The 13304-nt window shown below is 44.2% G+C and overlaps 1 protein-coding gene across 1 annotated transcript in view; it reads right to left on the bottom strand.

Moving 5' to 3' along the window:
* Positions 1 to 2875: 2875 nt before the first annotated feature.
* Positions 2876 to 13304, bottom strand: part of MOGAT1 (monoacylglycerol O-acyltransferase 1) — a 39627-nt gene continuing 29198 nt past the window's right edge. The window contains exons 5-6 of the mRNA XM_082252091.1: positions 8617 to 8816; positions 2876 to 3032 (exon numbers count right to left, since the gene is read on the bottom strand). Coding sequence (XP_082108217.1) covers positions 2878 to 3032; positions 8617 to 8816 — 355 coding nt within the window. The 3' untranslated portion in view covers positions 2876 to 2877. The remainder of the gene's footprint in view (positions 3033 to 8616; positions 8817 to 13304) is intronic.

Here is a 13304-nt window from a genome sequence, read left to right on the forward strand (position 1 = left end):
GGCGCAGTTGTCTCATTTTTTCCATTTTAATTCCTCTGATAGGGATAGATTTCTAGCGCTCCTTGCGCCGTCTCGGACCCATGCACTCACAGATCCACTGTCTGTCATTGTCTCGGGTATACGGGGAGCGGATAACAGGGACAGCAGGACTTCAATGTTATATCACTATCAGAGGCTGTGGGACGTGGTCTCGAGCAAGCTGGCCCTCCCGGACCTGCACGAATATACCCCTTTGTGGTGTAATGCCTCCCTCCCTGAGTTCCAGACTGTGCCGGATGTGCATGTATGGGTCCGACACGGTGTCATTTTCTTATCTCATCTCCTCAGGAATGGTACTATTAGGAGCTTTGAGTCCCTCTCCAACAGGTTCCATCTTCCCCCTCATATGCATTATCCGTACCTCCAACAGACACGCTTTCCAAGCGCAATTCCCTCAGCCTCTGCCCGAACTTCCTCCAGTTCCTGTGCTGGAGGTGGTTAGCTGCTCGGATCCTAGTCACCTCATTTCAATTTTATATACTATGTTGCACGAGCCGGCGTCCACAGTTCTGGCTTATGTCCCTAAGGCTAGGTGGGAGGAGGATGTGGGAGACCTGGAAGATGACGAGTGGAGCGACGCCCTTGATACTTGCAAATTGGCTTCCCCTAAATTGTCCGACCGCCTCACGCAGATATATATTCTTCACCGTGCGTACCTTACCCCCATTCTGACGGCCAAATACAGACGGGACACCTCGGATACCTGCCCTATGTGTAAACGGGAGCGGGGAACTTTTTACCATTTGATGTGGAGCTGCCCGGAGGTTCAGGGATACTGGGCACAGATAGTCAAATTCCTTCATGACACCATGGGCTCTCCCCTCTCACTGTTCCCCAAACCGTGTCTATTGGGAATTTTCCCTGACACCAGCATGAATAAGTTTACCACTGTTTTTCTACATGAAACCCTGTTCTCTGCCCGAAAGCTGATTGCGAGAAGTTGGATGCGAGATAGACCTCCTACTTTTCATGACTGGCTGAGAGAAGTTAATGCCACTATTCCGTACAAGAAACTTCTTTATACGCATCGTGGATGTCCCACGAAATTTACTAAGATATGGGACAGGTGGATTCAAGCCCCGGAGACATGTGCTGGCCCTGGTGCCCCGTCCCTCCCACCTACATAATCCCCTGGACCTTAGGTTGTTCACAGTGTTCTTGGTCTTCCCGCTGCACACGGTCATGTAGTCGTTCCACTTCACTGTTACTTGTCCAAGATAATTTCAAGAATATGTACTTGCTAATATGTCCTTCTGATATTCATGCCCTGTTGTTCTGGTCATAGCCTGGCTAATTACTTGTGGAATACTGTATTATCCTGTTACTGTTATTTACACTTTTTTTTTTTTTGCTCAATAAAGAACCGTTTTTTTTTTTTTTTTTTTTTTTTTTTTAAATCAGTCTCACAGGACCCCTGTGCTATCCGATCCACAGCTGCCACGGAAATGTGTGAACCGGCTCCATTCAGAGCTGGGCACACACTTTCCTGTCATCCCAATTGGATGCAGGGAAACCCACATCCAATTCGCACTAGTGTGAACCCAGCCTTAAGCTCCCTGCAAAAAAAGACCAGTTTTTTTTTCTAGCCATTAGTAACTATTCAGTCTCAAACCTTTACTGGAAAATAAAAACTTGAAAAGCAATCTCAGCAGCTCAACCTCCTTCCGTACTCCATCAACAGGCCTTGGTAAGCAGGCCCCCTTCTCCAGGAAGGAAAGACACAACATTGCAATCACTTTATTTGAAAACCATGTAACTCACAGCTTGAGTAAATTGCAGAGGTACAATGTTGGGCCAAAGCTTTTCCCTTCTATGCAAAGTAAAGACTTGGACTTGACATCCCTGGAGAAAGACAATTTAGTCATGAGCCTAGTATGTGTATAACGCTATATGGACTGTAACTACAGGGCTTATCCAATTGTCCCTTTGTGGGTTCAGAGGACCACTAGAATAAAAAAAAAAAAAAAATAAAAAAAAAAAAAAAAAAAAAAAACACAAAAAACACACTGTCTCTGTTATATACTGGATACAATAATTTAATGTGTTAACTAATTACAGTTTTTACTGCACTATTTTTTAGAATAGTGTTCCTTGTAATACACAAGGGCTTTCTGTATATACTACTTTTATTCACCAATACAAATATCTTTAATTTTACTATAGTCAGATAAAAATAAATACTAATGGCTGGCTGTGATTGAATTTGTGGTTTTGCTGCTTTGTTATTTTATTCATAAAGTTTGAAATTAAGTGTCTCATTTGGACAGAAATTATATGTAGATGTTCCTGGGATTTTACTTTGACAGAATCTGCATCAAATGTACTTTATACTTCTATATTTTTTTACGCCTCTATGAATATATTACATATTTTATACAATAATGTAAATTTGATATAAATATTTTTGCTGCCACCTGTAGGCATTCATGGTACGAAACCACTAAACAGGAAATAAAACACCAGTACCTATATATTAAATTTATTTCTAAAGTGAAGGGTAAGTAAAATAACCCGAACATACAGTGTATAATAGAACACATACTGACAAATCCATTCATAGAACTTTACACCCCATTATGCTCATCCAGCCAGCAAGGCATTTTCATTTCTGATGCAGAAGATAAGGGACGTATGTGATACTGGTTCTTTGTGAACTATGGAGTGTTTTCATATTTTTCTTGAGAATTAAATGTGCAGGTATGAAGCATTACACGGTGTGAAAACAAAGATTTACAGATATTTTGTGGATAATAAGCCCGATGTCTCACGTTTACCACTCTGATAAAAATGTGTCTTTTCCACTAGTTCCAGTTCTATAAAAGAGCCATGTAGTGAAGGTCATGTAAAGATCAGAGATTTATGCTCAGGGATACCATACTTTGACTTGTTCTCCTCAAACAGTTCCTGGAGGGACTTAAGGTAGATTTGATGAAGCTCCTCAATCTCTTCCTGAGTGGGGTTTGAGGTTTGTTTCACTGGGATGGGCTTGCCTACTGTAAAAGCAAATGACAACCTTCAGATACACTCCACCTTTTACCAAGCATTCATACTCTACCTCATGGAAGAACAAAATATAACCCTCTTGTAAAAAATAAATATAAACAAAAATGGACATTTGTAAATACCCATCTGCCCTTAAGGGCCATACACACTATCAGATTATCTGAAGACTTTTTCCTTCAGATTTACCTTTTCTATGTAGTGCAAGGGCCTGCCGGATTGCATACAAATTGAAAGTGTTTAGGTTTGACCTCATATTATATGGTTTTGGTAAGTCTACAGACAAAAGTCTTCAGATAATCTGATAGTGTGTATGGCCCATAACGCAGTGCTTCAAAGGCCCTTCTGTCTCGCCTTAAAGCCCAACCTCAGGCAAGAGATTTCCTTGGATTTCCTTGAAGAGACTGCCAGTCCCTCTATGTTATATCCATTAAACAATGTAATTAAAAAAAAAAAAAAAAAAAAAACATAATAAAACATAATGAGGGTCCAACTATGCCCTGCTCAAGCCAAAACTGATAAAAAAAAGGTTTGGAGATACTCTTTTAGGACAGATATAGATGCAATGCTTTTATCAGGGCACGCATTTCTGGCCAATTAGAGATTCCATTGGGGAGGAAATAATTGCTTCTCGTCATCAGCTGTTAATCTAACTGATGTATCTCTGATTATACAAACTTACACTGTACAAGGAGGCAGCATCCTTTCCCTTCTCCAAGGAGAAAATGGAACAAGTATTTCACTACACTTGCATCACCAACACCCGTGAAGGGATCATGGCGGCTCCCAGCAGTCAGCTGAAGACACCATAAAGGCTGCTTTAAAGAGGACATCATAAGACCTTTCTGATATGAGCAGCCAACCCAGGCTGGGGGTGGTGCTTGGGAAAACACCAGTCAGATTGGTACTCCCAAGGTATTGAAGAGTAGAATAGTCATGTTAAAAATGTAAAGAAAGGGAAGGCACTTTACAGAAGGCAAAGTATGTATTATGTAAAAGTAATCCCTACTCAGCCTGAAACCCACCTTCATTTGATAATATTGCTACAGAAAAGAAAAGATGGTAGACAGCTCCTGCATGTATCTCTTTGAACTCTGTTTAAGAGATCTTTGGACTATCTCTCTGAGTCGCCACTGAGAGGCCTTTATACTACCATGGCTAGTGTGCCAGAAGCAGATGAAGTAGAAATTGTTCTGGCATCCTGGCACTCGAAAGGTAGCATGAATAACTGGATTTTTGTCTTACCGTAAAATCCTTTTCTCTGAAGTTCATTGACAGACGCAGCTCCATATTATTCTTGACCATTGGGTTTTATTGCCCCCTACAGGAGTACAACACTAGGCAGGAAAAAGCTTTATCACGCCTATGGGGCCGCTCCTGCAGGCATACACCCCACACACTCTTCTATAGGCTTCAGTTTCGTTGCAAGCAGAGTTTAGAGGGAAAACCCCAACCCACTCAAGATAGAGGGGCGGGTGCTGCGTCTGTCAATGAACTTCAGAGAAAAGGATTTTACGGTAAGAAAAAAATCCAGTTCTCTATAGTTCATTGACAGACGCAGCTCTATATAATTCTTGATCATTGGGACATTTCAAAGCAGTGCATGAGGGATGTGGAAAAAAAAAAATGCAGAAAAAGAACGCAATTACCAACAAGGCTAAAACTTTAGCCAACCAGAGAATTTATAGCTCAACCAAGAACAACAGGAGCTTACCTGGACAAAACATCAAGTCTCTTTCAAACAGCAGCCTGCAAAACCTTGCGGCCAAAAGCAGCATCTAAAGATGCCAACACATCTACTTTATAAAATTTTGGGAATGTGTGCACAGAAGACCAAGTTGCCGCCTTGCAAACTTGTATCACTGACGCCTAATAAGACTGAACCACCATCTGCCTGATCCATCTAGAAATTGTCACAGCAGATGCAGCCAATCCCTTTCTAGGTCCTTCTGTAAGGACAAAAAGAATCTAATTTCCTGAAAGATTTGGTAACCGCCAGGTAAACCCTAAACGCCCAAACCACATCCAAAGAATGCAAAGCCATTTCCTTAGGATGCTTGGGCTTAGGACATAAAGAAGGCAGCACAATGTCTTCATTTAGATGGAAATCAGAAACCACCTTAGGAAGAAACGACTGACTAGGTTGAAGTACCACTTTATCTCTGTGGACCACCAAATAAGGCGAACCGTAGGAAAGCGCCGCCAATTCTGATACTCCGCGAGCATAAGTAATAACCACCAAAAAGGCTACCTTCTGAGACAGTGTAAGCAGAGGAATCTACCTAATGTTCTCAAAAGGAGGTTTTTAAAGAACAGACAATACTGAATTCAGATCCCACAGAGGTAACGGGGATCGCCTCGGAGGGGCCACATGACAGACCCCTTGGATAAAAGTGTAAATCAACGCATACGAGGCTAAAGGACATTGGAAAAACACAGCCAAGGCCAACACTTGACCTTTAATAGTAGCCATGGCCAACTTCTGTTCGACACCAAGATCCAAGCCACCGAAAAAAGGCGAGGATGCACCTTTGCGGATTCACACCATGAAATGTAAGATTTCCATGTAGGATGATAGATCTTCCTGGAAGTAGACTTCCGGGCATTCAACAGTGTAGGAATCACTGAATCAGAAAGACCCCTATCCTTTAACACCTGGCTTTCAACAGCCCGTTAAAGCCAGCAACTGTAAAGCAGGATGGAAGATCGGCCCTTGAGACAGCACATCTTGCCTGAGTGGAAGACTCCAAGGAGCATTGGCGACCAATCTTACCAGATCTGCATACCAAGACCGGCGAGGCCAGTCTAGAGCCACCAGAATGATTGGAATCCCCTCCGCCTCTATTCTGCACAGAAGTCTTGGCAGGAGTTTCAGCGGTGGAAATGCATAGATCAGCCGATATGACCCCCAAGGAGCCACCAGTGATTCTATGGCGTCGGCTAGGGGATCCCCTGACCTGGCTACAAACCTTTGAACCTCCTTGTTGAGCCAAGAGGCCAACAGGTCGACATCAGGTGTCCCCCACCGAGCACACAGGAGATGAAACACCTCCGGGTATAGAGACCATTCCCCCTGATCCAACACCTGATGGCTCAGGTAGTCCACCTGCCAGTTTTCCACATCTAGGATGTGTTCTGCGGAGAGAGCCAGAACAAAATTCTCTGCCCATTTCAAGATCTCAGCCACCTCTCGGACCACTAGGACACTCTTGGTGCCCCCTTGATGATTGATGTAAGCCACGGCCATGGCATTGTCCGATTGAACCCTGACTGGAAAACCTTGCAGATGATTTGTCCAGTGACAAAGGCAAAGCTTTATTGCCCTGAGTTCCAGAACATTGATCGCTAGTCTGGACTCTTCCACTGTGCAAGACCCCTTCCCCAGCACTCCTCCCCAGCCAGACAGGCTGGCGTCCGTGGTGACCACTGTCCAATACAATGGAAGGAAAGACTTGGCCTGACACAATGGCAACGAGCAAAGCCACCATAGAAGAGCATTCGTTGTGTTGGGACTCAACCGAATCATAGAATCCAACTACTTTGGATTTTTGTTCCATTTGACCTGAATTTCCCTCTATAATGACCTGGGGTGGAACTGAGCAAATGGGACCGCCTCAAAAGGTCGACACTATCAGGCCTAGGACTCTCATGCAAGTCCGCAGAGAGGAAAAATTGCTGGACAACAACAAACAAAATCGCCCTCTGCAACTTCTGCAGCTTGCCCAGGGGGGGGGGGGGGGGAACCTTCCCTGAAGCGGAATCCAGAGTCAGACCCAGGCAGACCAGTCTTGAGGATGGTACCAGGGCTGATTTAGCAAAATTGATGGTCCAGCCAAACTCTTTCAGAGTCCTTACTGTGATTGTCAAATCCCCCAACAGAGCTGAATGAGAATCTGCTCTTAACAGAATATCGTCCAGATACCCCAGGACTGCTATTCCCCTTCTGACGTAGAAGTGCCAATATCGGAGCAAACACTTTTGTGAAGACCCTGGGAGCAGAGGCGAGACCAAAGGGTAACGCCACAAATAGAAAGTGCTCCTCTCCCACATCGAAGCGAAGAAAAACGCTGGTGTCCAGCGTAGATAGGAATGTGTAGATATGTGTGATATCGATAGAGGCCAACAGGTCTCTCTGATGTAGGGATGCCACCAAAAACTAAATCCACTTTTGACACCAGGTTTTCTAAAACTACTGTAAATGCAGACAGGAGCAGCAACCCGCAGGGTCCTGCAACCCCCCTGAGGGGGGTCTGTGGGTGAGATTTGGTCCAGGGACTCCATATTTACGTAATAAAAAAAAAAAAAAGTGTCACTAAGAAAAAGAACTGCAAAAAACGCGATCTGCACGGCTGCACCTAGCACAGCCTGTAGCAAGGTGAATGAGAAATACCTACAGGGACCACAGTAACATACCACCAAAACATTATGGAGGGATATAGAAACGTTCTGTGCAGAGAAAAATGATCTGACACAGGAACAGGAAAATACCTGGGTTATGTACTAGAGTCACCCTAGCTTCTCCCTGCTGTCCAGCGATCATGGACTCCAAGAAAATGGTTGCCCCATGCATTTCAATTGATGCAGAGATAAACTACAGCAAAATAGCGGCCCCCACAGGGCTCCATGCCGTCTCCAGGACCCCTCAGGGGGGTCATTGGACAGTGGCATCGGGGGTCCCGAGGAGGGACCCCCACCAGGATAACCCCCCCGCAGAACCGCCACAGCGGCCGCAATATATCCGCCCCCCTGAGGTAGGAACCGGCTTGTGAGGGGGAAAAGCATAAAGGGGGGCCTGGTATCACCGAGAGGCCAGGGGAACCGTGGGATACCTGAGGGTCTGACTTTCCCAGGGAGGGCCCCACGTCCACCCAAGACTGTCAGAGAAATGGACACTCACCATACCAATGGCATCAAGAGGGCGCCACTCCGAACCGACTACCTCTCCACCCGGGGTGGGGGTACGATGCGACTCAGGGCGACCCAGGTCGTATGCGTCCTGGCGAGGTTTCACTCGCAGGCCAGCCCCTTTCCATCGGGGCTCTGTCATGGCGAGGCCTAGTGCTGGACTTTAACCTGCACACGATTGCTGGCGGGGCTGGGAGACCTTAAGGATCTAGCATATCCAGTCCGAAACCCAGCCTGCTGTTGCTTGTAGTTCTCTCAGGAACAAAACTTCTTAAAAAATAAAAAAGTCTTACAAAAAGGTTCCCAAAAAAACAGCTAAGACCGAAGTCCCAGCAGGGAACTAGGTCCTACTCCTAAACTAGACAGAAACAAACTGAAGCCTATAACCGAGTGTGTGGGTGTATGCCTGCAGGGACGGCCCCATAGGCGTGGTAAAACTTTTTCCTGCCTAGGGTTCTACTCCTGTAGGGGGCAGCATAACCCAATGGTCAAATATTATATGGAGCTGCCCCTGTCAATGAACGATAGAGAAAGACATTTTTTCTCAAGGCAGTCGATGAGACCTCACACGACCATTTTGTCTACCCATTCCTTACATATTGGTAATGAGAACACATGGATGATAGTGGCATTTTCCAATTCAATATAATTTATAAAATCCTTACAACTTACCAATAGTGTGGATGGGCATCCTATATGGCATTAGTCCAAAGCTATACTGGAAAATGCCACGGGCATGAAATAGAGGTAGAGCAAAGCCCATTATATTCTGTAGCTTCTCTTGTATAATCCGCAGCACAGACCCTTTAGGGTTAGGCACTTGAAGAAACAGCTCATTCTCACCAAAAGAGAATACTGGCACCAAATGGGCTCTGTAAGAAGAAAAAAAACTTTAAAAATTAACAAGATGTCCTCCCAGAACCCTGCCCATGCATGCCCCCTTGGGCACAGATTACAGCACTAACAGATCGGGGTAAAGGACCAATCACATGTGTCAAGCTGATCACATGTAAACAGATTTGCCGTTTATCGGCGGTCTTTTCCTCATGGGCTGTGTCTGTGTGAGAAAAGGTGAGCCGATAGCCAGCAAGGCTGTCTGCACATTGTTTACCCTGAAATCAGTGCAGCCCCATCAGTGCTACTTATTGCCGCTAATCAGTGCAACCTCATCAACGCACATCAGTAAGGAAAACATTCTTTTGTTTGTTTAGCAAAAAAAAAAAAAAAAAAAACGCACTGGAGAATAAATACCACCAAAAGAAAGTTTGATCTGTCTCCCACAAAAAAAATAAATAAATAAAAGTTTTAAAAATGTCATGTTAATAAAGTGTTGCGTGACCACGCAATTGTCATTCAAAGTGTGACTGCTGGGTTGGCTGAAAATTGGCCTGGGCAGGATGGAAGTGAAAGTGCCTTCTCCTGAAGTGGTTAAGCATGATTAAAGTCTCCCGAGTTTTTGTCTCTTTATAGACCTTAACCCCTACAGGATATAATTTGTTTAGGAATACATTACCTTTTTCAGTTAGTAAAAATGCTGCTTCCCACCTTCTCTTCAGTGTTCTTTGCTGGCAGAGCTGACTAACAGCCATATCCCACGTGTATCCTCACACAGACTTGTTTTGCAGAAGAAAAAGTGGGGCGTGTCTAACCAAGTCTGTTACAATATCTAATTAGGGAGAGCACTGGGTCCAATTCTGGGGCTTTTTGGACTGAGTGGTCAACTTGTATGTAACGGAGGTCAAAAATATTGGATTTTGCTTTTTTTTTTGATTGATGAAATTGACAGCATCTAGTTCAGATGCAGATTATAACGCAATCAACTTATCTGCATGATTTGGTATTTTGATTTGGGAGTTCCTGTATTCCCACAGGAAGTAGGACATAAGGCTGCTCTCATTAAGAAATGCATATTATGGAAAAAAAAAAAAAAAAAAAGAAGTGCATAAATGGTTTCCTGCTTGAGAACCGAACCAGACACCTCGGCACCGGGGTGTTTGTGGCTGAATTCAGAGTACCAGTGTGACGGTATTATAGTAAAAAAAACTATCAGCGCAAGACTAAGTGAAATTCAAATGTGTATAAAATGTGCTAGAATAAATCAATATATAAATCCGGCTGCATACATAAATTGTGTCCACACCTCACAACAAAAACATAAAAATCAAAAAACGTGCTGCGCCAGAAGTGCACAAAAATAATTAGTGATTACATGAATCAACAAGTGTTATCAACAAAATATGGTGTCCATCATATGTGCTCTGATGAAACATAAATGTTCATATAAAGTGCTCCAAAGTAATGATTAGTATATCCAGGTGAGGACAGGACAGCCTCAATCCCTTGTGAATCAAGCAGGAACCACCAGTGTGTGAACTGCCTCCACCAGTAAGATTGGCCTCTCACCTTGATACCAGACCCAAACGGGCCAGCATGAGCATATCAGGGGATAAACAGACTATATAGCACTTTATATGAACATTTATGTTTCATCAGAGCACATCTGATGGACACCATATTTTGTTGATAACACTTGTTGATTCATGTAATCACTAATTATTTTTGTGCACTTCTGGCGCAGCACGTTTTTTGATTTTTAGTGTGACGGTATTCACCGTCACTGGAAGTAAAAAACAGGTAATGGTTTGAATTGCTTCAGATGGGAAGTCATATTTGTCAGCAATATCTTTATATAGAAATATGAAGATTTATTCCCATAGCCATGAAAGCGAATTCCTAAATAATGTGTGCATTACATATCCCTCAATGTCAGACAAGTTATTCCTATGGTTTGTGTATTGAGATAATGTGTATTCCAGCTTCAATGTGAGAGAGACACACAGACTGTCATTAGCATTCCTGTCCTATTGTTGTGTATTAGGAGGGAATGTGGATTTTGCCGTCCCATTGTCTAATGCTAATGAACTCACATTGTTCTGCCCAGATGGCCAGATAATCTGTTCCTGTATACACTTTCATCTGCATAAGATAATGTATTCAGCCAGAGGGGAGGGATTGTGTACACTGTATAGGAATGACTGAGTGTAAAACCTTGTTCCTATTGGATTGTGAATGTCATGTTATGTCCCCAACAAGGTCCACCTGGGCGATAACCTCGTGGGGGAAAACTGTATAAAAGCATGTTTCTTGTTCAATAAAGAGATATACTTCACCCTCAATCTAGAGTCCTGTCTCTCATTGGGGGAATCGGCTACAAGGGATTGCCATGTCCTCTATACTCCCTTGGATAATCACTAAGCTCTTGTAAGAGCTTGTGTAAGAGCTTGTTCTGCTGCACTCTCTGGGGAAAGAGGTTCACCCACGGAACCTGGAGCCTTGTCATAGGTCCAGGGTGGGTAGGAGACGGCGAGACCCTAACCAAGCTGCGGCGGTTGGTGGGGTCTGAAGTGGTTACGGTGTCTGGTGGAGTGCTTGGAGCCCTCGGGAAGCACTAAGAGCATCCGTCAACGGAGGTACCCAGTCGGGGTGCAGGTTGATCCGTTACAACCAGAGATAACAAAGGGGCGGTGGGCAGAGCTTTCCCCAGTGATGGACACAGGGGAACTTTTGTTCCACTAGGTGGAGCCTAGAAAATGCATGGAACTGCTGAGACTACCTTTGCTTTCTGCACTGCTAGGACTTCTTGTTCTGTGTTGCATTCTGGACACTGGGAACTTTATTCTCTGCTCTTCCTTCAACTACTGTCTGTGTGGCCCTGAAGCTGAGGCCAGGACACCGAGCCCTTCGAGGACCTGCAATGGCTTTGTGAAGGACCTCTGCCCTCTGGACCTCCTTTGCCACTCTGCTTGGGACTTCCTCTGCTGAGGCCACTGTTGGGCTGGTGAGTCCCTGAATTGCTGCCCTGTGCCCCTGGACTCTGCTATACCTGATTGTTGCCAGCTATTCACTTTGCCCAGATTGTGCCCTGTGATTCTGGACTAACCCCCTGCTCTACTAAATTGCTGCCCTGTACCCCTGGACTTTGCTGTACTAGATTGTGGCCTGCTACTCACTGTGCCCAGATATTTGGCATGTGACCCCGGACTGTGATTGTGGCCTGCTACTCACCATGCCTGAATTCTGGGCGAAGTCTCTGCTGCCCTAGATTGCGGCCCTGTGCCTCTGGACTTATGCTTTGATGTGCCCTATTGCCACCCTGTTATATTTCTGCATGTCCCTCACAGTGTTGGAATTATTGCCCTGTGACTGTCCCTTATCTGACTTTTTAACACTCGAAAAAAAAAAAAAAACCCTTGGTCAGAGGCCCTAAAATCCCTCTTGCTCTCAGTGTGTGTTCTGTTCCACCCACACCTTTGTCACATTGTAGAACTGCTATAACAACAGGAAAATTGTCCTAGAACCCAAATATAGAGATTGTTAGTACAATGTCTGTCAGGCTGCATGACTGACAACAAATGGTCTTCAATAAAAATCATAAAAAGAAAAAAAGGAATCATACAGATTGTTATAGTGGTAGTTTAACACATTTTACAAATCTATTTAAGATTTTCAATTTACTCATTTACTCACTAAAAGGAAGAGCCTTTTTTTTTTTTTTTTTTTTTTTTTTTTTTAGAGCCGGTGGTCGACTTTCTGGTGATAACAACCGATGCGGCTCAGCAGCCGCTCGCCGGTTATCACAGAGAGTGGGAGGGGACGTCTCTACCCTTCCGCCACTCTGCTCGGGTCTCCCCTCCCACCAGAGACCCGAGCGACCAGTCAGCACGTCCGCCCGCTGGTCAGAGACCCGAACAAAGCCAGATTCGGCTTTGATCGGGTCTCCAATGAAGTAACGTCACTTCCAGTTTACTTGGCAGCCAATGGCGCGGATTTTAAAAAAGTGACAGTATTCAAAATGCAGATTTTGGCGTTTTGAATACTTTTAAGTGCAAAGGAGGGCTTTGGAGTCTTATAGACCCCAGATCCCTCCATGAAGAGTACCCGTCACTGACTATTACTGTCACAAGGGATGTATACATTCCTTGTGACAGCAATAAAAGTGATCCTTTTTATAAAAAAAAAAAAAAAAAAAAATCTGAACAGTGAAAAATATAAAATAAAAAAAAGGAAAAAAAATATAAAAACACATTTTTAAAGCGCCCCTGTCCCCGTGTGCTTGTGCACCAAAAGAAACGCATACGTACATCGCGCCCACAAATGTAAACGGTGTTCAAAATCACACGTGAGGTATCGCCCAACTGTCACAGCGAGAACAATATTTCTAGCAAAAGACCTCCTCTGTAACTCTAAAAATTTTTAATGGTTACCAGTTCAAAGCGTCACCTATGGTGACTTTTAGGTACCGTAGTTTGTCGCCATTCCACGAGTGTGAGCAATTTTAAACCGTAACATGTTCAGTATCT

Source organism: Pelophylax lessonae (assembly GCF_965119305.1).
Source record: "Pelophylax lessonae genome assembly, chromosome: 3".
Classification (NCBI taxonomy): Eukaryota; Metazoa; Chordata; class Amphibia; order Anura; family Ranidae; genus Pelophylax; species Pelophylax lessonae.